The 25437-nt window shown below is 44.9% G+C and overlaps 1 protein-coding gene across 5 annotated transcripts; it reads right to left on the bottom strand.

Annotated features, from left to right (window-relative positions):
• Window positions 1-1381: 1381 nt before the first annotated feature.
• rassf5 (Ras association domain family member 5) lies at window positions 1382-25021 on the bottom strand. 5 transcript variants are annotated; one of them, XM_026348202.2, is made up of 6 exons: window positions 24096-25021; window positions 12960-13087; window positions 4831-4944; window positions 4221-4533; window positions 4021-4136; window positions 1382-3858 (listed from the first exon to the last, which is right to left on the bottom strand). In XM_026348202.2, exons 1-6 carry the CDS (start codon window positions 24931-24933, stop codon window positions 3715-3717), a joined length of 1653 nt encoding a protein of 550 aa, XP_026203987.1. In that variant the 5' UTR covers window positions 24934-25021; the 3' UTR covers window positions 1382-3714. The 5 variants fall into 5 exon arrangements, with proteins under 5 accessions (XP_026203987.1, XP_026203988.1, XP_026203989.1 ...); XM_026348203.2 differs by lacking the exon at window positions 24096-25021 and adding an exon at window positions 19158-19529; XM_026348204.2 differs by lacking the exons at window positions 12960-13087; window positions 24096-25021 and adding an exon at window positions 9517-10644.
• Between the last annotated feature and the right edge of the window lie 416 nt (window positions 25022-25437).

The following is a 25437-nucleotide window of genomic DNA, read 5'->3' as shown; positions in this document are numbered from 1 at the left end:
CAGCATGACGACTTTAGAGAGAGCACAATGATGAAAGTTTAAGCGTTTTCAGTTTCATTTACTTCCTGGTGACTGTGATCTTGTTTTGTCTGTGTCACAAACAATTGCCCCATAGGGAAAAAAAGTTGTTATTGATTAATTGATTAGACATAAGAAGTTATCCACATGATTTCATTAACACAGACCAAGTCCCATTTTACCTTTAAACACACACATGTGAACCTAAGTTTACTTACTAATCATTCCTCTTGTTAATTTTTGTCTTTAAAAGATAATATTTTAATACACCTCTTGTGTGAGTTTAAGTCAATATCTGTGAAAGACAAGTCACTAATCAAGGGAGCTTCATTAGGGCAACAAAGACCTCATGTCCATACAGTGCTGTTGGTCACTGACTTTGCATACACTGTCAGGAAAGCTGAAATGTGGATTGAAACTGGAGAGCATACAGAAATCTATGAAGGGCTAGATATAGTTAGGGACAGGGTAGAAGACAGACTGAGTGAGACCGGGCCGGCATGAGAAGAAGAACAGGCTATATTCAGACAGCAATGCATACTCGGCAGAGGGTGATGCTAATCTTAGTTCTTTCTCAGAGGTGAGAAGAGGGGTCTGTCTATATTTGCTGCCATAAATAAGCATACTGACACAGTTTTAGACAGCCCTCTGGGCAGCGGCCAGCCCTTAAGGCCAACCCGGTCACACTGATTATTCTGAGATGGTGGTGAACAGACAGAGCAGCGTGACAATGCCTATAAACTGATCCGCTTATTGCACTTTCCTCTCAAAAGGGTTGAAGGTGTAAGTGTGTGGAGTCTAATCCAAGCTGAGGAATTTACAACCGCAGCAAGAGATGGGACCAGGCGCAAAGCTACCTATAGGTCCTTGTGGGGGTTGGAGGTTCTGGCTGTATTTGGTCCCAGAGCCTGTGACAGACACTGACACCTGGGACTTTATTGGTCTGACACCTTATTTTGAATGCTCTTTGACACAGAGTTAGCCTGAAAACAGGCATATAGCATAACGTATTGTGAAACAGCGAGAGGAACACAACCATTTTATAGCGTGAAGCACATCAGAGAAAATCACATGGGTATTTATGTGTGAACATTTAAAGCTTACAATCCACTTAGAGTTTTGATGATATATTGCCACCTGCTGGTCGTTTGAAAGCAAGACAAGCTGGCATTTGATGACTAAAATTTAACATTAAACTTAACAGTAAAATACAAATTCTGTTTTAACTACTGACTCGCTGAATAGTGTCCTCGTGTCTCTCTAGTACAAACTCAAACTTAGATATCTGCTGAAATGGATTTACTGATATGTATGTAAGTTATAATAGCAAGCATGTAAGACTTAAAGACACAAATAAAATGTGAACATTTCCATAAAGGGATGACCTTTTTATTTAACTTTGATATTCTGTACAGTTCTACTGATATATTTTCACACACTTCTTCAAATAAAACTAAATAAATTTGCAAAAAAGCATCAGGTCTCAACATCCTTGACAGAGTATCATGTGGATTGGGTGAACCATGAAATAAATAAAACACACATCACATGCACGCACGTAAACACTCTCACACACTTGTTGAAAAGACACATGAGTCTTAAGGGTAGGGAACAGAAAGGAGAGACACAGCACCACCCAAGGAACATGCAAAAGCATCCATACATACACTCAGGCACCTGTGTGCTGAAACACACCTTACATAGATACACAGGGGCACATGAAACAAAAGGCACTGCCAGCAGGAACAGCTTGGGCTTTGGGTGGTGGTGTTAAAAAAACAAAAACAAAGTTTGGGTTCACTGAGCATGTGCTTATGGACAACAGACCTCATTCATCAGTATTTTTATGGAATTAATGAACAAACATATGGTTGTGTTAAAGCGTTTCTTTTAAACGCTTTGATTAAATGCACTAATCTTATGATGCATGCACTCCAGATAGTTCCCAAACAACCTAATTAGCAGGTATAATGTCGTATATTACATGTGCACTCAATGCATGTTTAAATACGTGATAAATGAGGCCCAATAGGGGAGTGCTGATGACACACAGACACTCATCAAAACAGTATTCACATTTTCCTCACTGCCCTAGATGACTCTAGTTGAGGACAAGCTCTCTCTCTCTCACACACACACACACACACACACACACGCGCACACACACACAGCAGTACGAATTGTACCAAAAGAATATTAATATTCATAATAATAAGTGAAACTTTGTCACTCTTTTTCCAGTGTCTACGTAATACATATGTTATGCAATTACACAGCATTAGTATATCATAGCCATTATCATGAATTTCATATATTTTTTGTTTCTTTTTTGGGTGGAAGGTGATGAGATGAAAGAAAAAGGAATGCATGCCCAGGCCCAGAGTTACAGACCCTTCAGTGATCTGCATCTATATGTGCAAAACAGAATTCAGTAATATTCAATAATTTTACATTTACACCACCTTTAATCCAGTAAAATCTCTCTTGTCCTCTCAATACGTCTGTCCCTCTAAGCTTTGGTGTAAAAATCATCTAACATTCAGATACAACCCATGTACAATGACAGTGTATGTAAAGTGTTCAATCTGCAAAGGTTTGTGAACAGCCTTCCCCAGTAGGCTTCATTTGTGGTTGGAGTTCATACAAGGTTGGTCCGGTCAGGATTAAGGGTGGGAAATGAAATCACAGTTATCATTTGAAAAGATGTGAGGATTGTGTGTCTGTGTGGAGGAGCAAGGGGAGCGTTGGTGACAGTGTCTGATCGAAGAGCTTTCTGTCAGTGAATCACTTGACGGCATCTTCACCCAAGTCTATCACGTGGTATTTAAGCGGGTGAATAAGAACAGATTGACGTGTGCTAAAAATCAGGTGGTGATGGGTGGAGGGGGATTCTCAATTCTCTTTTAGGCTTTACTCAACACATGCTCCCTGAGAAAAATCAGAGAATGGATCTCGCATGCTTATCTTTCCATCCCTTCTTGTCGTTCTACTTCGAACCCTTTCTTAAGGACAGCCTCCACGGTCAGTACTCAAACACTGACCCTAAACACCTCCCCCACAAACTTATATGTCTCCCATGTTTCAACAGCAAAATGAATACACATGGTGATAACCCAAAACAATCCAAAATAAAAAAAAACAAACAAACAAAAAAAAACCTTGATTGTCCTTCCATCCCAAAGAGAAGCAGAAAAAGGAAATCATCATGCCTTCTGTTTCAATGAGCTGAGAAAGATTCATGCATAAGTAACACTTGCAGTAGCAGCAGCAGCAGTAGCAGACGAGGAAGGAATCCTAAAAAAATAAAAAATAAAACACACCACTGATTCACATCAGTCCCAAACGAGAGCTCAAGTTAGACTTTCAGATCATTGGCAATGAAAACACTACATGTCCCATCAGCTTGCAGACCACACAACTTGTAGCCTTTCATGTCGCTTTCAGCCCTAATTCTCTCCTCAAGGGGTGGATGTATGGATAGTGGTGGTGGTGGTGGGTGGGGGACTTGTATGCGTCCTGAGAAAGGGTCTGAGTGTGACATGTGCGTAGGTACTGTATGTTGTGTTCATGTGTGGAGGGCGGAGACAAATTCAGTTCAGATTCCACTCTCTGAATCATATCATCGGGTCTTGAGGGGTCAGTGTTCGAAGGTTCAGTCTCTCCCTGGGTTGAAGTCATAAGGTAGCGGGTGAGGGGTCAGGGGTCATGTTGTTGTAGGGCCTGCTGTAGTTTCTGACGGTACGCAGCGTACTTATGCTGCACTGCCCTCACGCGTTCTGACTCCTCCTTCTCGAGGATTACAATGAAGTTTTGCAGCTCAGGGACAGAAAATGCATGCCACTGTTGGAAAAAAGTGAAAAGGAGAGAATCCTATTACTATTTATACTTATCACTGTCACGAAAGATTATTTTTTGTTACCACCCTTCCATGAATGAGATATAGCCGTTATATTAAAGTGTGTGTGTATATGTGTGTTTGTGTATATTTCTGTGCCTTCTCACCTCCACCTCCCCAGTCTCATTTTCCTTTAGGACAAAGCTGAGCTGCTCTGGGTCCGGACCTGCTATCAACCTGAGCAGAAGAGGGTGCTCATACAGAGGGAGCTTCTGGAACAGATCTGCATAGAAAACGAAAAACATATTACTTATTGCTTGACTCCATACATAATGAGTGATCTGGTGAGTTAGTGTGTTTTCCTCACCTTGCCCGTCCCGGTGCGTCTGCCTGTACAAAGCAAACTTGCGGGGATTGTCCAACACCATAAACTTCTTCAGCAAGCCCTGGATGACCTCTCCAGTCGTGGTCTGAGAGCTGATGTGGAGCTGCTTCACACAGTCGGATGGTAGGTAGAAGGATGTTCCTTTTTCACTCTGCCCACAGTCCGTCGTACCCTGGTCCTCTGGTCCCCGATTACAGCCACTCGTCTGCCTGGATGCTCCTTCTGTGCCGACTGTGACTGGTCTACTAAGCCTCAGCTGGACCTTAATAAAACCTGTGTAGGATCCATCTGAAGCCTGCAGCCCGCACAGAGAAAGAGGAAGACAATTAGAGAGGGGAGAGGCGATCTAGTGTTCATATGTGCACTACACAGAAAAGAAGAACACTATGTTGTTATCTTAATCTTATCAATACCAATATGCACTCCTAATCTTTTCAAAATGAACATTCTGTCTTTGTTCCTAACGTTGTGTGGTTGTTTGCTCAACTTCCTGTTTCTATTCATTAAATCGAGAAAGTGAGGAAGCTCTAAAAATGCTGTGTTAGAGCTAGTTCAACAGTACATTTACCAAATGCAAGTGATCCAAACTCACCAGTTTCATGCCATTCTCGGAGACTTGAGCGTTATACTGTTCTATTCTGGTCCGCACCTCTTCCTCTGACAGATTTCTTGTTCCTCCCTCCTCTTCCTCCTTTGCCACATTCTGCTGTGGGGCAAGAAAAAAATAAAATATCAGTACTGATGTCCTGCAACCAGTAGTAGATCTGTTCTGTTTTAACCAGCAGATGGTGCTGATTCCCCTACTCCTGTTCAAACAAACTGTCTGTCTTGCTTTGCTTAATTTTATGAATAGACATGTGGATATACTATAAAGAAGAGAAACCTTTCCTCTTTAAACCAATTTAGCAAGTGGCTCCCCCCACTTGTCAGCATAGCAGGTGTTACATTTGGTGTAAAACAAGCTTAAACAACATCTAGGTCCCTTGCTGCACTGTGTGGTCGCTCTCATTAACTATTACTTATGACAAACACCTCCCTCTCCTGTCCTCCATCTTTGCCATTCTTAAAGAGAAAAGCTGCTGCTCTCGCTGTAGCTGGCGAGGATTCAGTTAGACACTTCACTATCGCTTCGTGCAATCCATGGTTACACAAGTCTGTAGCTCTACAAGCAGGAAACGTTGTGAATGGAGCAAATCACACATTCAGTATTACCGCGTGAGAATATTGTCAGCATTGTCTTCTTGTCACTGTCACTCATTTTCCTCATTGACTAGTAATAAAAAACAGCGAGAGGGTGTGGGGGGAAGAATAAAGTGAGAGGAGGGGGAGTCATAAGGAGGGGGGGCAGCAATAGACGGGAGTGAGGGGTAAGGAATGATGAAAGAGTGGTTGCTGAGCCAGCCTTAGCAACACTGAGTTTAACTGGGTTATTTATAGTACAGTGGGATGCATCCTCTCTGTCTCACAATAGCTTTTTTTTTTCCCTTTCTCCTGTTCGTTTGCATTTTCTGGGGCAGAGAGAGAGAAAGACAGTGTGTGCGTGTGTCTGAGTATGAGTGTGCGTGTGTATGTGTAGGACAGGAACTGTTTCTTTAGGGGAGTCCTCAGGTTGCGAGATAGTTTCATTCAATACAGATGCAGCGTGTACAAGCGCATGTGTGTATCTCTGTGTACACACACACACACACACACACACACACACACACACACACAGCGCACAAGTGGAGCTCTGCTCAGTGTGGCTGACGTTCAGTAACTAGGGGTAATAACATATAAAAATTCAAGGCTGTTGTTTTGAAATATGTGTCCATTTGTGGAAGCAGCTCGAACGGGACTGGAACTGTACTGAACCACATTCTTGCTGTTGCTGCCTTTAATTTCTCCTCCAGACTTATCATCCGCTGTGCAATTATGGCCCTAACATCACGATATATAACGCAGTAATGAAGAAAGCCGCTGGTATTGTTACCAACCTAACATTAACATTTTAAACATTTTCCACAAAAAACTACAAGTATCCTGCTTGAAAATTGGAGAATTAAGATTAGACTAATTAATCTAATTCATCATCATGCAAGAATGAAATAAAAACCCACAATTCAATGAACCCCAGTCAAATATCATCATATTTGAATGGTACTCAAAGGTTAAGAGAAGAATCTGTGGGATTCAGACTAGCTAAAAATCCTCCCAGTCGAATGTAACAAAGTGAAAAGAAACTTGCAGGAATTCCTGTGTTTGTATGCAAGTTTCTACAGAGGCAGCGTCCTGCCCTGCCTTTCTGCATACCAGTGAGAGTGGTCAGAGGACTATAGGGCAGGACAATAGTGTTGTTTCCCCCTGTGAAAGTCTCGGGACACTGCCCTGACTGGTCCAGGTCAGAATGGAGCCAATGACCGGCAAGACACAGAAACAGAGAGATGTGAGCGCTGACTAAACTTGTGCAGGCTGCACTGTGGTTCCAGGAACTGGACACTTGGTTGGCACCCTTGGATGTAAAGTGATGTGATTCCGTGTTTCCAGTGTCGCCTCTTTCGCCCACTTGTATAACCTGAATGATGCTGAAGCTATAAATGTTAACGCTAATAAAAACAGATAATGCTTATGACATAATAAAATACTCCTGATGCTTTACAGGATTTGAGGCCACCTACCTAGTCTTGTATATCCCAGCATGCTCACATGTTCATTTTCTGCTCCAAATTGTCTTAAACAAAACTGCCAGATTTTGATTAAATATTTTATGTGACCATCGCTCTTCAGTGTTGTTATAATATATTCATTATGCCATTTTTTCCTGACTATCTACCATGGAGTGGCATGAAGCAAGCAGGCAAAAATGTACCTAATGACTTAGCTGTCCTATTTACTGAGGGCATGCAACAACTGAACTTGAATAAGTGTACCCTCTCTGTTGCTGCCTGATATGAATAATATTACAGAGGATCGAGACAGAACTAAGTTATCCAGTTTTTCTGCATGCAAGGCAGGATAAACGCCGTAAGCATCTGTAAGTGTGTGTGTGTGTGTGTGTGAGTGTGTCTGTGTGTGTTTGATCATCATGATCTTCAGGAAACACTAGACTCTGGTATCTATTACAGTTCAAGATCATCTCTGCCAGAACTAAGCTAACAACACTGAAATAATTTGAACTGAATTCAACTATCGCATGCGCACAATGTGTGAATATACATGCACACACGCATATAACAGCGTATAGAAGCAAAAATGCCTTTACTGGGTCAAGTGTCGAGGTGGAGACGCATGATTGAGAACATACACGCCGATTCTATTTCACAGCTCAGAGACTGCGGTGTGTCAGCACTACCAGCAGTACACACATACAAGAGTGTGCGCACACACACACAAAGCAACACAAACGCACACACACTGTGGAGGAAAGAGTCTAGCCTGTTTAGAATTTGTGTTCCACTTTGTATAAACTCAAGATTATCAGCGCAGGTCTTGAATTAACTGTTCTACTTATGCAACAATAAATAAAGATCTGTAAAAAATCTGAAAAAGGAAACACACTCTTTAATGACATTTCATTCAGTCATATACTGTATTTTGATATCCTAACTACTATATTGATATGTACAGTTATGCACCATACAGTATGTTATGGTTTATTGTATGTTTTGTAGATACAATCTTTATCTACGATGTAATTAACTACTCTAATTACAATAAAACCCAAAGAACGCAATGCAATACATTTCCAAGTTGTACCAAATGGAAATACTCATTAAAGTACTAGTACTTCAGAACTGTCATGTACATGAGTACTCTAAATAATGTAGCGCTACAGTGATACACCCATATGCATTTGCACACACACACACACACACACACACACACACACACACACACACAAAACACATTAAAGCTGTCTGGCTTATCTGGAGCAAAAGGCTCAGCTATGGAAATAATCCATAAAGAAAGGACGAGTTTGAACCCCCCCCCCCCCCCCCCCCCCTTCCACTGTTTTAATGAATCTGACTTTATCACTGTGAGTCTGTGTACAGACCTAACGCCATAGCACAAATTGAATCTCTTATACACAACTATACACAAAATACATGATGGTGTCTCTCTGTTCACATGGTGCCACACCGTTCTTTGCATATCTCTTTTCCATATTCAAACAAAAAACAGGACACTCATTGGTCAGGGACAGTGCAGCACACTGCAGGACTACCTTTAGTGCCAGAGGACACAATTCAATTACTACTGGGGATGTAGACCTGTTCCTCTCCCATGCAACTAGCACACATTTTTTTCTCTGGTGATGAGGTGCCAGACAAATCAGGCTGGCAGCTTCTGCACCGTCAGCTCGGACAAACTCACCCCTACACCCATCTGTCTCAGCATGGCAGCACCCCTAAGTCCACACACACACACTGACAACACAGCTGGTCAATTATTCAGAGATTATACCGTCTCCAAGTCAGACATCAAAGGTACTGCCAGGGCAAGGACACTGTGAAGAGGGTTGAGCATGTTTTACATGAATGCAAATGTCTATTTGGTTACAAGATTTTCATCTCCAGGCTTCTTATGCAACCACAAACTCATTCTTTCTGTTTCTCACCCCTCCACAGTAAAAACAGTCAACGTCTCACACCAGCAGCGTAAATACACTGTTCTTACTGTATTTACAGTAGTGACATCATCTGACACAATTCTGTGAAGTAACCCAACGTTCAAAACCAAATCTCAGGAAGTGTGTGTTCACAGTGCTAACAAAACCATGAGTTGCTATGGTAACTAGGAAAGTGGTCTGCTACAGTTAAGTAGTTTCCTTACACACACACACACACACACACACACACACACACACACACTTGTACTTGTGCAAAAGTACCAGCTTTGTTTCTACGGAAACCTCTCCCACGCAGTGTAGAGAAACAGCCCCTATGGAATCTGTAACTTAACGTGATTCGCTCAATATCACTGGTAAAACGTGGCAAACTGTGTCGATAGTCTAAGGAGAAATGATAAAGCAGCAAATAAAGGCAGCAAAGATGATGAGCAATGTCAGTGTTACACAACAGACGACAGTAACCCCTTCCTACACGCTCCCATACAAACACACACCTAGAGGCCTACACGAGCATCACACTACTACTTCCTCTACATACTTCTGCTTTCTTAGAGTTTGTTTTAGAGATAAATGTCAGTTTGTTTCCCAGCCCAACTGAAACACCAACCATCGGACACGCCTGAGTTTGTCTTAACTTCTGCAAATCGCATCCATCAGAGGCAGAGAGCTAACCTGATTCTGTACCTTGGCCGTATGTCTGGGTTTGCGGAAGAACGAGGTCTTGGCCGTGAAGAAAGTGAAGTCTTCGCTCTCATCGTCCAGGCTGCAGTACCCACTGCTCATGCTGTTACTGCTGGTCATGGAGGGGGTCAGCACCGTGTTAACAGTCATGGAGATGTCCAGAGACAGTCTCTGGCACTAGAGCAGCACCAGAGCAGCACTTTGACGGCGTGAGCAAGTGCTGGCTTATCTCGAAAAGGCAGGGCTGATGTGACAATCAGCCACAGTCAGAGTCTGAACGCGTCCAACTGTGCTTTACTCATCCAGAAAAAGTCAGCGCTCCTCGGCTTATGCATCAAGAGAGTTTCAGTTGCACCTGTGAGGGTGAGACAGGTGAACTCAGCTCAGATTCGGCACTTTGCGTGCTACCGGAGACGGGACCAGGAAATCTGAGAGTGAGTACAGACGTGTCACTTCCTCCTGACGCGTGTGTGCTCTTACGCCGGTCTCACAAACATGCACACGCCATATGCACCTGGTCATTCGCAGCTAAACTTACACACATATGCACGCTCTTACCCAACATGTAACCATCTCACTCACACGGATAGGCACACGCCGGCGTCTTGGAGTCGGTTTTCAGGTCGGTTTCAAGTTAACAATGCTCACCTGAGAGCACCTGTTATACCCACAAACAAATGCTCATAAAGGGATACGCGCAATGCCACATCCGGCTTTTGTCCTGATCTGTGTCTCTATAACGAGCCACCTTGAAGAAATAACAGTGCTGTCGGTTCAGCACAAATCCTTGCACGAGTAGGTCCACTCGGGTGTTTATGTGTATGAGCATCCATCCGTCCCTTAAGTTCAGAGTAAACAGCAGCAGAAGATCTGTTGGCGGCAGCAACAAGACTTCCACAGACCCTGTAGTACCTCCTCTCTCCTCTTCTCTCCGCTGCTTTGGCAATACTATCAGAAACACAAATGCCTCCCCCTCAGTCCCTCACTCTTACTCTTTCTCTCCCTCCCTCTCTTCCTCTCTTTCTCTCTTTCTGTCTTTGCACAGGCTTTGCTCCCACAGTCCCTTGCAGCCTTGCTCAACCATCTGTGGTTGAGTATGCCATCAGCCTGCAAACACCCTCCCCCTTCTCCCTCCACTCTCTCTTCCTGCAAGCGACTGCACCCTGCAGAGCACGGCCACTTCCTCTTACAGAGAGACATAGAGAGCGAGACAGAGAGAGGGGGGGGGGGGAGAGAGACACAGAGAGAGAGCAAGAGCGAGAAAGAGAGAAGCACTAGTAAGTAGAAACGCTGATGAGTGAGAGATATGAAGCCTCGCGGCTCCTGTTTTACGTACATAAGAGCCGCGGTGACAGGAAGCAGCTCAGAGGCTGGGGAAGATGGCTTCTTTGCTACCGACAGTCTACTGCAGCATGCAGCAGTTGGCTAAAACACAGATATTTGTAGATACTTAAACAAATCAGGGACAGATATGTGAGGAAAAACGTCCACAGTTGTACTGCAGCTACTAATTCATTGGTAAATGGGCGGGCTCACATTGCTTAGGATGACAATAAGACAACAATGACTGATTGCCCTCAGAATAGAGATTAGCATGACCTCTAGCCCTACACTGACCCTACAATCTGCCCCCCCCCCCGTCTCCTGGCAGTAAAGCCCCCGTCAAAAAGTAGCTATTGCCCCTGTCACTGCTGAGACTGATGGAGCATTAGTGCATCTGTCCGCACGTTTCTGAATGTATGATATGAGGATAAAATCCACTCAGACACGATTACAAGTAAATGTATGTGCTGCAGAAGAGATACAGCATCCAGGAAGAGCATGTCAGCCTTTCATCGGGTATCTTTCTGTCACATTTAAGTCCACTGATGATTGAGCACCTGCAGCTCTGCTCCTCGCTTCCATCAGTGTAATCACTATCGGAGAAGGCAGTGTACAGGGGGGCGGGATGCTACACACAAACACACACACAGTGAAAGACACTGCTGCTGGCTGTGAGCCGATGAAGCTCGGTCAGTCGGCTGCATGTTTGTGTGATTGCAGCAGTGGCTGGGTGTACTGGGGGGGGGGGGGGGGGGGGAGAATGGGATCAATTTCTGCTGATGCACACACAATAAGGCACCGTAAAGACAGAGGAGAAACAACGCACAACCTCTCCTGCAGCTATAAAACAGAGCAAAGAGGAGAAAGAGGTCTGCAGGAAACGAAACGTCATCTCCCCTCCTGTCTGCACCACTAACGTACTGTATGAAACAAATGGGAGCATGTTTGTGTGATGAGCCACAGATTTCACATACCTCTAAGACAGACGTCGTCAACGCTCACTTAATTCTGACTTGCAGCTCATTATCTTCAACTACGTAGTCATTAAACTCACTGAGCGTAGCAGAGGTTAAGCTAAAAATGACTCAACAAAAATGATATGCCATTATTTTGTTCTGCTATATTGAAAGAAATGAGCGTGTTTGTGGATAAACAGACATTTGGTAAAATGTAGCCCTCCTCCTTGCTCCGTATCATTTTCCCCATCAACATGTTACACGTCATGCAGGAGAACTGCGTGTAGAAGTGCAGTACTACCTGGCTCGATACCAGGGGTCTAATTTTGTATTACATGCTCCCTGGGAACAGTAGCAGCCAGTATTCTGCTGCGAGGTTATCCCGCTTTCTCTTCGGTTTCTCCAGGTTTAAACAGAAAGTGGATGAAGCGCTATTTTAAGGATATAGCTGACATATTTCTCGTATCAGTGGGTTTCCTGTAGCTCACACAGCATTGGAGGTAAAAAGATGAAATTAGAGAGTTTAACTTAATTGATAACTAAGGTTTCTCCACTAGAATGCAGAACATGTGGAAACAGCCAACAGCACAGCTCTGCCATAATGGAGGCCCCCGCGGAGAACAGTGATTAAACCTAATTAGTTTGCGTTCATTTGAATAAAGCCGTGAGAGTGCGGGCATCAGGAACCACCACCGACTGAAGAAATCAAACTACACCGCAGGGGGGAGAGATGACAGAGGAGCTCCGAACAGGAACATGAAAGCAAGTTAGAGAGAAAGAAGCAGAGAGGGACACACATCAGATGTTAATTTGCTGTAGGAGAGTCTAAGAGTTCGAGAACTCTCTGGGACCATGAGAAGCAAATGAACGCATTAATAAATGTATAAGCAGATAAGAGGAAGGACAGGCTCTTGTGAAAGAGGAGCATGGTTATGCAAAAGTGTGGGCTTGAAGATCAGTCCTGACTCACGTACACCTCTACTGCACATGCCCACACACACACACACACACACACACACACACACACACACACACACACACACACACACAATTCAACTGAATGTTTTCACTCAGCACCCCTTAAATGCCAGAAACAGCCCAATGACCCAGTCTCACTGCTGCTAATGTAATGTTATTCGCCTGTTCAATGCTCACCTTGTGTTGAGGGGTCGTGGAGGAACAGTGGCTTCTGGGAGATGGAGTTTCTTCCGGCTTTCTGTCCCTCTGATTGCAGTCCAGCTGGACCTGACTCTCACACTCCTGGTGGCAGGTGTAGCTGCAGTCTGACAGACAAACAGAGAATGATCATCAAACATTGTTCTAGTACAGCAGCAGCGGCCCTCTGTCCATAATAATAACAGAGTATAATGCTGATCAACTATAAATATGTGTGAGAAAGAAAATCTATTCCTGATTTAATCAAATGGCGCCTGCTGTCATATAAATGCTCACGTTGCCATCTAGTGGCTGATGCCAGTCTCACACCTATAGGCCATTACAGCACACACACAGAGTGCTACTTAAAATAAAATAACAGATAAGTTTGGTTGAGTGATTTAGACTAAAAATGACTCTTATAATCTGTTGCAATCAAGCAACTTAATGTACAAATTACACCTCTCAGATCCACTCCTGAGTTACCATTAGACAGCCGGAAATATTCTTTCCACAATTACCACAAAACAAACACGATGTATTCTTATGCAGACACATTACACAGTTGAACAGTTGGATAATGGACGTACTGGACAGGGTCCAACACATAAAAGAAACAAATACATAATGTAACACAGACATAATGTGTTGCAAGAATAAAAGGGCACACTTAAACATTCAAGGCCAGCCAGCAGTAACATTACAGCAGCCCCGGTCTGGTCAACTCTTACCACTTCTCTTGGAAAAGAAGAGATTTAGGTACTTCCCCCAAATGTTCTAAAATAGTCCAGCAGTTCTTTAATTTTTATTTGGTTCCACAGATGTAAGCGTCATCTTGTTTATGCCCTTACAGACTTTATTGTGGTCTGAGGGTTTTCCACTGAAATGCACAGCCTCACATCTCACTTCTCCCCGGCTGGTGAGATAATTCATGCTACAGAAAAGAGAGATTTTAAAAGTGCACGGGCAAAAAAAAAAAACATGACCGCAGTTTGGGGAAATTCTAAGTTAAAGCCTTTTCGATTGTCCTCACGCAAGAACTCGTCCGACATGGTGCGGAGCAGGATACATACAATCACCACAATTAAATGAAAACACAAATCATTTAAATTATATTTAGTTTGCTTTCTAGGAAACACAGTGCCTTCCAGTGCACCCACTGTCTACTGATTTTAGTGGCTCTGTATCCTGCATAGAGACGGACACCGCTGCATCTCTCACACTCAGCATCAGCACTATAACCATGGCAACAAGCTTCTTGATGACCGCTGTCGAAAGAGCAGAGCTCTACTTACACAAGGCTGCTGATAGAAGACTGTGGGGATTTTTTGTTATTAATATGACTATAAATCTCAGACCTTTATGTTTATGTACGTGTCAGGAATTGAGGGTCATTTAAAAGTTGCCTGTTTGGAAATAAAATTCTTCATTTATTACTCACAATGGAAAATAACTGGAGCAGTATTACTGAAGAGAGGACAGGGGAGACAGTAAAGGTCGACAGGACAGGGCTTGCTAACAGAAGCTGAGATAAAGAAGAAGAAGACAGACACAAGTATGTGTGCATGACAGGCTGGCCGAGGGCTGGAGCGAAAGGGAAAGGGAATGCAATGTCTTGCTGACAGCAGGGATGTGTCAAGGAAAGAGGAGAGTCCAGATAAGGGATACTCTGCTCATGACAGTTTAGAGGTCACCGCAGAAAGAGAGAAAGAACGGAAACACACAGGGGAAGGGACGAGAGGAACTCCTTTCCTGTCCTGCTTCACTTGATTCACTTCATCCACGAGCGCCTCCACCTGTATAATCGGCCACATTTAAAACAAACGTTCAACACTTTGGTAAATATACTTATTTGCTTATTCTAAATAAGAATTGGATGAGAATTGACTCTCATAATTGTGAAGTGCTGTCACAGCACAGTGACTAGAAACAGTGGGAAAGAGCTAATGTGGCTTTAACCAAAGGCATCAAATTCCATCTACATAACCCACATTAAACGGCTAAAGCTAAATCACCACTTAGAGGTGCTGGTAGACATATTTTGTTACATTTGGACAGAGCTGGGAGAGCTGTTACCAGTCCTAACACCAACATGATTTACGTCACATGTTAGGCTTTGTTAAATCTGCAGGTTTAGGCCTTTCACTGTACATATGCAGGGGTGTGTGTGTGTAAGCCTAGTAGTAGATGTTCCTCCTTAGGATGTAGTACCATGCATGTGTGAGTTTTAAAGTGGAGAAACTGCTGCAGTGATCCAGTGACACGCTCTAAAGGTTACGCAGGCCTGCTGACACAAGCACAATCACAGAGACTCATGAGGGAAACGAGAAAACAACGGAGGGGGGAGTAAGAAAAACAGCTCATTTTTGTGACATTTATTTTGTGATAGTGGTTTAAATATCAGAAACAAAAAAAACAAACCCTCGGATTCCACGCAAGGACTGGAAGGGCTTCCCTTTAACTCTTCTAGGGAAAGTACACTGTTATGCAGACGCGTGAATGAGGAAGTTGATTCTCCTCCGCTGGAGTTTTAGGAGAAATTGTCCAATTCAGTCCATGTTAGAGGAATGGCATTCTGCATATTCTTACCAAACTACTTCCATATTTACTCCTCCACATTAGGCTGGAAACTCCCCTTTATTCCCTGTATGTGCTTTTGATTACTAAGGTTTGTAGCAAACAAGAGAAAAGAACCTTCAGGTCCCTTTGTCTGGGAAGTGCTTCAGTCACACATAAAACTTCAAAAACCTGTCGCAATGGACTTTTTAAAAAGTATTTAGGATTTGAAGCGGAGCTAATCTACCTGTCGGTGTTCATAAGCCATCTGACTTCACTTGCCTTTGAAAACCTTTTCTTAGATAAACTTCTTTTGATACTTTTATCCTTTTCAACAGGCTCAACTGACCTTTTATTCCTCTTCTTATTTGCAGTTTTGTATATATTTCTTGTGTATTGGTTTTATAGTACTTCTCTTTTACCATTTAACACCTTCAGGATATTTTTATCCATAGTCACATGTTTTATAAATGTTCCTCGTGTAGCCTGTTGAATCTCAGTGAGGTATATCCTGCTTAAATAAAGCTATTATCAAAATGCACTCTTTTTAATGACAGCAAATGCACATAAACATGCATCTGGGCACTGGACACCAAGAGATGACTGTAATAAAGTTTGGCTATAAACACCCATCAGCATCTACCCCTCTGCAAAGTGCCATAATGTCTAGAGCCTGGTGTTATGTGTCACCACCCAACACCGGCCTCGGCTGCTCCTCCTCAGCTGAGATGGGCGCTCAGACCCCGCCTTTGGCTCTCAACCCATCATTCCAGTCTTACTGCTTTTTAACTGACACTGCCTCCAGACAGGGTTGGATGATAATGCAAATAGATGGAAGAGAAATGCGGCAGAAGGAAAAAGAGGGTGAGGTTACATGTAGCAGCATGTGAAGATCTATATGTGGTGGCTGTGTTAACTTCCACCGCTGCTACTTGGGTCGATAACACTCGCTGCATAGGAAGACAGAAAAAGAAGGAGCATCAATATCAGCGTGTTAAATGGCGACAGATCAGTTCTCGAATGACAGTCAGCGCCAAATCTTAGCTGCTAAATGAAAAGTTTCTGCTTTCTATCACCTCTTCGAAACCTCGGCCTTTTGTTCTGTCTCTTCCCATCGTTTTGGGAGAAACACAGAAGCAGAAAATTGTCCCTGTGTCAGTTTAATCTCCTGTAACTTTAGACGGGGCTGTGTGTGATCAAAACTGGAATAAATGTGATGTGTGTTAGTGTCTGTATGTATCTGTCTGTGTGTGTGTGTGTGTGTGTGTGTGTGCGTTGGAAGACACGGGATATGGGTGGTTGTTTTTTCTGTGACACAGTGGGCGTGGGAGAGACAGGGGAGGGTGAAACAGACAGATTAGTAGTGTTTCTCAGGTCACGGAGGATGTCTGTGTGGCACCAGATAGAGACTTGTGTAGTGAGGAGACAGAAGAGAGGGAAGTAAATATGGGTTTGGTGGCTATTAACACGGTCGCTAATGAAAGGAATTAAGAGCAGCTTTGGGATCCTATGGGGTCTTTAGCAAGTCTGATCCCATCACAGCTGATTTAGTAATTATACATCTTCTTGTGAGACACACACAAACACACACACACACACACACACACACATTTTTGTACGGTCCTCACACACACATACAGACACCTTCACGCGCTGACTTGTCAGATGTGAGCAAACTGATTTCTCCTAACCTAAATAAAAATCTGACCCTGCACAGTGACATCTGTGTCACACATATTCATACGTGTGATTATCCATTTCATATTTGATCCTGACAGTGTTTATCTCCATCCCGCAGCACCTCTATCTTCCTCGCTCAATGCCTCCATCTGTGCAGCTGCAGATGCTCCCAGAACTAAAGCAAACAAGCACGAGGAGCACCGAGCTTTAATTAGTTTTTTAGGAGCTTACTCTGTGTCCGCCGAGCTGCAGAAGGATGCAGCTGAATGCTTAAAGCAGAGAATATTTCTGTGGTTGATGATTACATCATCACTGAACTTATGATCAGTGATCTTTTTTTTCCTTTGAATCAAATGCTCTTCTGTTATTTAACAGAAGAGTGGCTATTAATTGAACTTTAGCTTGTTTATTTGCCACCTAACTGAAGCTGTCCGGCACAAGTCTGCACACTGCTAATGCTCGAATGTGGTGGTTAGTCGGAAACTCAATTTCAAAACAGTCATGCATCGTTCTAATGTTGATATAAATGTAATGATGGGTTCAAAATAGAACAAATTCATTCTTAAGCCCAGATCCAATGGCTAGATTTTTCTAGAGCTCATCAGCCAGAAGACAGTTGGCAGTTCGGTTACCACCTCCACCTGTGATCATGTAAGCGCTGTGCCACACTTAGGTCATTGATGATTTCCATGACAACAGGGCAAACTCCATCAGCTGATGAAGATCACATTATGTGGGAGACAGCTCCAGAAGAAATCAACCACCACTGGTTTAGCATTGTACTTCCATAAAGTAGGAGTCAAACTCTGATTTTGCTTCTCATCACCATCATCACCCTTTCTGACACATTTCTCAAACTGCCCTGCATTTGAGAAGATTTTCCAGACAGTTGGCGTCACCAATGATTATGACACACTTTTGCGGAAGATAATTATAGATCGAAGATGCAACACAAGAGCAACTGAGACATCTGGTTAGAGCCAGTTCACTCCTAGAAGGATTAACTGGGTTTTCCTTACAGGGAGCTCCATCTAAAAATATCTATTATCTCTCTGTTGTAGCCTGTGCAGTCGACACCGTTCCTGAAGCTTTTGAGGTCTGGGTATGACTCAGGTGGTGTGGTGAGCTCTTGGTGAGGTGCATCCTGAGTCATGCTTGGTCAGGGTCTTATCAGGTTTACACAGGAGGGCACACAGGCACATCTTTTGTATTCAGCTGTCAGTGTCTTGCTGTGAGTGAATCAATCATTTTTGCACCATCCAGACATTTCACTCCCTGTCTGTTTTCACCCAAGCTACATTTTGTGATGATGCAACATTACGTATTCACCCCCCCCCTCCAAAAAGAAAAAAAACCCTGCATTAGCCAGTTCTCTATTTAGAGAAAATATCAGGAAATCGATGCAACGCAGCCTCCAGCAGGCTCACTCGTGTTTCAAATTCCTGGTATGAATATAAAAGTCAATATGAAAATCCACTTACAATGGATTGTCTTACTTTGGATTGGATTTGGAAGTTTTCTGTGTTTGTATGTGTGCATATGAAAGCAAGATGTCTGTCTGGAGCAAGAACAAATGGGCAGATCCCACTACAGTCATCTAACCTTTTTACTGGTCTACTGTTTACACCCAATCTGCAGCTTCTGTCCACACTGTCCACGCACAATCGTACACACACAGACACTATGTGCTGGGATGAGCAGGATGGACAGATCACACCGTGCGGTATAGACAAAGAGTAACAGAGCAGTTCACAGATATACAGACTGATAAGCACAATACCCAAATATTTTGGCCCACAGCCCGCCTTTGAGGCCAGCCCAGCACAACCTGCCCACTCAGCATCTTTTCCCTTTTTTTTTTTGTAAAGCACAGGACACCACTTGAAATCTAAATGGTTTGGACGCCTTGTACAACTTTTAATTTCCAGGCTTTTACTAATGTGTACATTCTCCCCTCCGTACCTGAGGTTGCGAGCAGAGATCCATTAGAGGATGACCGTCGGAGGATCCGCAAGCCGTCACTCCAAGAACGAGACTTGGGCAGCCTCTTCAGCAGCCGCCCCAGCCGCCGGGACACCTGCCCAAAGCAGGCGCTGCCTGCCTCCCCCTCCGAATCACCCCTGACGTCCTCCAGATGCAGTGACACCTGGCCTAGAAACGTTCTGCCCACCCTGACGCCTTCAGCTACTCCAGACCTGACCCCCACAGCTGCCTCCTCCTTCGCTTCCTCTCTCTCCGGGATGAGAGGTGCTATCTGTGCCATGGATGGAGCATGATGGCACCATCCAGCCGGCACCGTCCTGTGAGCGTAGCCCTCGCTGGACCTCCTGTCCTGTCCCCGGCTGCTTCTGTCCCTCTGAGGACTGCCCCAGCGCCAGCCCCCCCAGTTCCCCCCTCTGCCATCCCAGCGTAGCCACTCTGCCACCGGTGCCACGCTCCGAATAAACAGCCCCCTCTCCACTCGCTCTGCCACCCCTCCACCTGTACTCCTCACACACTCCCTAATGTGCTCACTTCCCCACTTGTCTCACTCTCTTCTCCGCTGGTCTCCACCTGAGCGGCCTCCCTGACACCTCAGCGTGTGGACATGAGCCCTGATTGTCTGCTGTGCTGCTTGTTCCTCTCTAACGTCTCTCTGTTGTCAATGCTCCCTCATGCTCTCCCTCTCCCCTCTCGTTCTCTCGCCCTCTCTCTGTCTCTACTGCAGCACCCACACACTCTGCAGTAACAAACAGCAAGCTTAAAGAGACAGACACCCCCAAATGCAGCCACAATCCTGGCTTCTCTGTTACCCCCTCTCCCTCCTTGGAGCAACAGGAGCCTTTTCTCTTCCCGTTACCTCAGTGAGTGACTGTGCGCACTTCACTCAGCAGCCGAGAACATGGTGCGACCTCCAAAAATTAGAGCACAAACATCACCGACCACTGCAGAGCTTGATACTGACACCGCCTCATCTCTTCTCCACCTTTCTTGTCTCACTGGTGTGAACAGCCTGGTTGAAGAAAAGTGAGTCAGCCATCCTGTCTGACCCCACGACAGGCAAATATCTTGTTAGTATGAAGGACATGCATCACTTCAAGTGTGTGTGCGTGTGTGTGTGGGTTGAGGTGATGCACAGTCTGTTGGTTATTAACATGCACTGAGAAAGAGAGCAAGATACTGGGAGATCTACTCCTGCCCTACTTCCAAAATTGAAGCGATTGGATGAACAGGACGTGCTCACCACTTCCACTCATAAGCCAATGATGTAATCACAAGCAATGAAGGTTATACGCTCATGTCACCTGTTTTCTCCCCAGGTTGTAGTTCGGATATGACGAAATTCAAAACTTCCAAATTTGAGTTTATCTAACATGCTTCAAAATGTCTTTGTCCTTTCTGCCCTAACCACCTCTGCCTCTGCAGTCCTGCTATCGCTATTCACCAAGGACAACCTAAATATAGCCTTCTCGAAAATCCCCACTGTTCTGCCATACATACAGCAGAGGAGCAATGTACAGAGAAAAGAGCAGCAGGCAGTAAGAAGGCTTTTTTCTGAGAAAATAAAAGCCCCATTTGCATGTCCTGTCGTGTCACTTCCTATATTTATCAAGGTCAAAAAATGTCAAGCGGCCTGAGTGTGTGAACACTCTTTCCAAGTGTCCTGAATAAAATACTCAACTGATTCTTTTTCATATAGTTAAAACTATATTCATCACAGGTCTGGTAGCACGGCGGCAGTGTTATGCCATGACAAGAAGTTTATGATTCACTGAAAGCAGCCGTCCTCCTATGTTTTCTACATCCACTGTAAATGGAGCATTGACAGAGCTCATGTGAAACGGATGAGAAGGTTCCTGAAAGGGCCTGTGTGGACAAGCGGAAGAGGAAAAATAAAGGAGCGTTTAAGGAGTAAAACATCCCCTAGAGAGAGAGAGAGAGAGCGATCAGGAATGCCATGGGGCATAAAGAATACACAGGCAGGCTGATTGTTGATGGTGGATTATGCATGCAGCGTTTCCTGGCAGCCATGTGTCAGTGTGAGTCTACCTCCCTATCTGTGCAGTGACCAGCACACAACTCCACATCAGATTTACTATATCAATCCATGTCAGCTATAAAATCTGCTTTCAAACCTACTGAAAATAGTACAAGGACAATATATCAACGTTGAAAACTTAGTAGTTAGGAGTTTAAGTCAGACTGAACAACAACAATCTTTAGCTGTGGGAATTTATGATAGGCATTTTTATATCTTCGACATCTTACAGCCTACACACAGAATTAACAGCAAACTAATTATTCCCTTTGACTGTGTTTGATTATTCATGACACTCCATTGTGGTTGGAAAGTCTACTATGAAAGTGAACACTGTGTCTACATTGACAGTCATACATGTCATTTTGTTTGACTGAGATTGATGCTGTGTGGGGGGGGAGAGAGAAACAAACAGCACCAGCATGGTTCCCTGGAAGCTTTAATTAAATATTAATCTGACGTCTGATACTGTCTGGCAGTCTCTAATCCTAACCTCTCAATCCCTGGGACATAATCCCAGTTCAGAGATGCCCAGAGCTGGGATTAAGAAGAATGTCGCCGCCCCTCCTGCCCTCCCTGTCTGCCCTGACTGATGGTAAAAGGTGAACAGATGACAAATCATATCACGAGAAGAGTGATGAGCAAACATCTACTGTATTTTAAAGTAACTGTCACACGTGATTTTCCTGTACAGCTGTGTTGTGCGCTGTGTTTTCCTGTGCCTACATTTTTGGATACAGATGGGAGACACAGCCGAGTAATTTCTCTAAATGAGCCAGATTAGTGTCAGTAATCTGATGCACAGAGCTCATACATGTCTAGACTGTCACACTTATCAGACATGTCGGTCGTGCGGCCACGAAAGCCCGATGCCACATGCCACGTATGGCTCACGCCTGGATGTGTGTGGCGTTTACGCCATCCAGGGTGGGGTTCGCTTTATAGCACGGACGCACCACAGATTAAATTCTCATCTAACCAGAAGCAAGAATACATTCAGAGCACTATACAGCAACAGGGAAGCAGACTATATGAGACAGAAGTCCTGGGCTGGATTTGACAGATTCCAGTGTGGGGCACGGCCACGTCAGGACTGTCCCCGGGGACGCGAGCTGCACAGTTTCTATAAGTTTCATATGCAACAAAGTCAACACAGAGTGGGTGATAAATTAAAGACAGGCAAAGGGAGCCAGGCACACACCAAGACAAAGGCCCAGAATGATGGTTGTTTATGGTCGCAAGGCCTCCATCTCTCCCTCCCTGTCATTTGCTGGGTGTAGTTGAAAGAAGAGTGTGTGTGTGTGTGTGTGTGTGTGTGTGTGTTTCTATTTTGGCATTTTTGCTTGTGTTTCTCCCTGAATTGCCTACATTTATACTTGCTTGTCACACATGTCCTGGTGACCCTCATGACTGTATACCCGCAATCACCTCTGATGTTTTCCTGGAAACGGAGGGGGGGGGGGAGGAAGAAAAGACACTACGCTCTCGAGCACAGCCGCTGGCAGCACGAAGCTACAGCTAATTAGCTTCATCCATAAAGAGAGTACTGAAGAAGAAAAAGCCCAGTGAAGTTCTTGGGTTATAAAGAAACTCATGAGTGTGTGTGTGTGTGTGTGTGTGAATGGTGTTCCAGTACTCTCTGCCCTCGCTCCACTGGGTTCCTGCTGATGGCACACTAAATCAGACAGCTCTGCAGTGCAGGACAAACTCTCGCTCTTTTACCTCGATCCCCCCTCTTCGCATCAGCTCTCCTTCCTCCCCATCGCTCTTGCTCTAGCCCTCCGTCCCGCACTCTGCCTCTCCTCTCACTCTTTCCAATGACTTGTCATCTTCTGCCTTTTTCGTTCCAATGCCCCTTTGGCTTTGTTCCCCTATTTCAGTCACTTCCTTATCTGCACCTTCCTTCCCTCACTCCTCAATCCCTTAATTTTCTTTATCTCGCAGCCCACCCCCCCCCCCAAACCCAGGACAGAGTGCTGCTGACACACATTGCCTACTCAGCAGTAGCATCCTCTCATGTACACACAAATTAACAGACATAGCACTAATGCGTGTACAGCATTTGCACAGAGAAGCCTTACACATACATAAGGATGTCGTGCTGAGTTCAGTGTTTCCAGCAAACGTTTTGTGTGTGTGTGTGTGTGTGTGTGTGTGTGAGCAGTTGAGCTACATTAAACACTGCCGGGGCAAAACGGCTTGGCCCAAATAATCTGTGTCCCAGAGCGATGCAGATGGGAGTGATGTCAACAGAGTCTGAGTAAGTCCCATCAGTTTAGTATTTAGCAGCAGTCAGGTGTGTGAGTAAAAAAGTTTTACACGTGTGTTCTACTGTTTTTATAGTGTTTCCCCTCTCACATCTGGGCAACACCTGAACTCATGTTCATGTACACAGGTACTCTACCATTTGTATGAGCTTCACAGACATCTCACCGTGCACTCTGCTGTGTTGCTCTTTGAGCTGAGGCCTCAAATCACACAGCGCGAACTCTGGGAGGCGAAGCCCTAAGGACAAGTTAATGAGCTTTCCATTAAAGGGTTTTGGGTTTTGTCTGTGGAGAGAAGTGCTCGGCAATGTCCTCCTAATCCCTATCATACTGGCACACCTCTTATGTCCACATACACAGAGACCATGGGAAGGTTTGTCCTGGCCTACCAGCGCCCTTCACATAATAAACCAATAAGGAGATACAGTCACAACATCATGTTCTCAAACATAATGGGAAATAAAATACAAGCCTACAGCTGGTTTAACTGTGTACTGTATAATTATGCATGTTTTGGACTCACATCACATAAAAAGCCAGAGGATGACTTAGTGAAACTAAAAGTATGGACAGAAATACTGATGCAGAACAAGGTGAAGGTCTGAAGAGACTTACTTTGACACTTGAGTGCCTGGACATTCATCTGGCGGCTACAGACGTCACACCAGTCCTGCGTTACCGGTTTGGTCTCAAACCGGTGTCCTTCGCCCCTCTCGGTCCTCACCCGGGGGTCCACCTCCTTGGGGAAGATGGACCAGGCTTCCCTGCGTGTGGGTTCGGTGCGCGCCAGCTTCACGACTCCGGTCCTGCCCTGTGTGAGCCGCTGCAGCTGGAGACCACCGCTCTCTGTTGGAGCCGACACAGCCGAGGAGACGCTCTGATTCCCGCTGTCTCCGTGCCGAGAGTCCCGTGGCGCGTCCCGGTCCCGGTCCCGGCGCCGGTGCGCTCCTCTGAGACCGTTCGCCACTGACGCGCTTGGCACCACATTAGTGCCGGACCGCTTGGACGAAGACCCCCTGCGACCTCCCGCGTTACGGTTTGAGTCACAGTTGTTGTTGCTGTTGCAGTCACTGGTCATGTGCCCGCTTTGACTTTGTCTGATCCCGGCTCCGGTGCTTCTGTCGCAGTCCTTGCTGCCCGCTTCTCTGCCCCGGTCCAGGCTACGTGGCGCAGCGCCGGTGGTCAGAGCTCCGCATCCTTCACCGGGCACCACTCCTCCGTTCCCCGTGGTTTCTCCCGCTGCTCCCGGAGACGAGGACTGAGTCACCGATTCCCGTCGAGCGGTCACGGAGCCGCTCTCCACGCCGCCGCCCGAGCTTCTCCTCACCATCATCTTCTCACTGGACGATTTCCTCAGCGGGGACATTTTCTTCCTGACTCCGGGCAGCCTGAAGTGGAAGATCTGCGGCTCCGAGTCCAGCCCGTGCTGACCCACCACACTCACTGATGCCATGGCCCTGTTCCCCTGTAGTGCGTGTGCGCCTCGCTGTTGTTTGTGAGTTTGCTGTGTGTGTTTTCACTTCGTGCCCTGAATGTAAACTCCACTCACGCCGGCGACGAGCGTGTAGTAGTGACGCAAGGGACCAAATCGGGAGCGCGCACTAATCCCTCCTTCATATTATGGGTTTGATTTCAAACAGCCTGATCAATTAATAAGCACTAATTCACCACACGACAGCAGATAACTTCATCCAAAGGCATCTTAATTTGTTAGTTTTATTCCCATTACTTAGGCATTTATTCTAAATTTACTCATAATAATTATAATCTTCTGAAACCACTTGAACTAAAAGTAGACTAGACTGAAATTAAGCAAAACCACAATCACAGATGAAGGATCTGTGGAGAGCTACCAGACTGGATTCAGTAGCAGGACAGACAATATGAAAATAATGAGGATTTAGCTTTTCCTATTCAAATACTATGTCCTGTAATAAACATTTCCTGTTTATATATT

The sequence above is a fragment of the Anabas testudineus genome, chromosome 5 (assembly GCF_900324465.2).
Source record: "Anabas testudineus chromosome 5, fAnaTes1.2, whole genome shotgun sequence".
Lineage (NCBI taxonomy): Eukaryota > Metazoa > Chordata > Actinopteri > Anabantiformes > Anabantidae > Anabas > Anabas testudineus.
This window is presented reverse-complemented; position numbering and strand designations above follow the sequence as displayed.

Excerpts from the sequence above, each read along its gene's own strand:
- rassf5 (XM_026348202.2), bottom strand. The coding sequence starts at position 24,933 with ATGGCATCAGTGAGTGTGGTGGGTCAGCACGGGCTGGACTCGGAGCCG. Across the intron at positions 4,945-12,959 it reads CCACGACCCCTCAACACAAG|CAGAATGTGGCAAAGGAGGA; the intron begins GTGAGCATTGAA and ends CTTGCCCCACAG. Across the intron at positions 4,137-4,220 it reads GACGCACCGGGACGGGCAAG|ATCTGTTCCAGAAGCTCCCT; the intron begins GTGAGGAAAACA and ends TTTTCTATGCAG.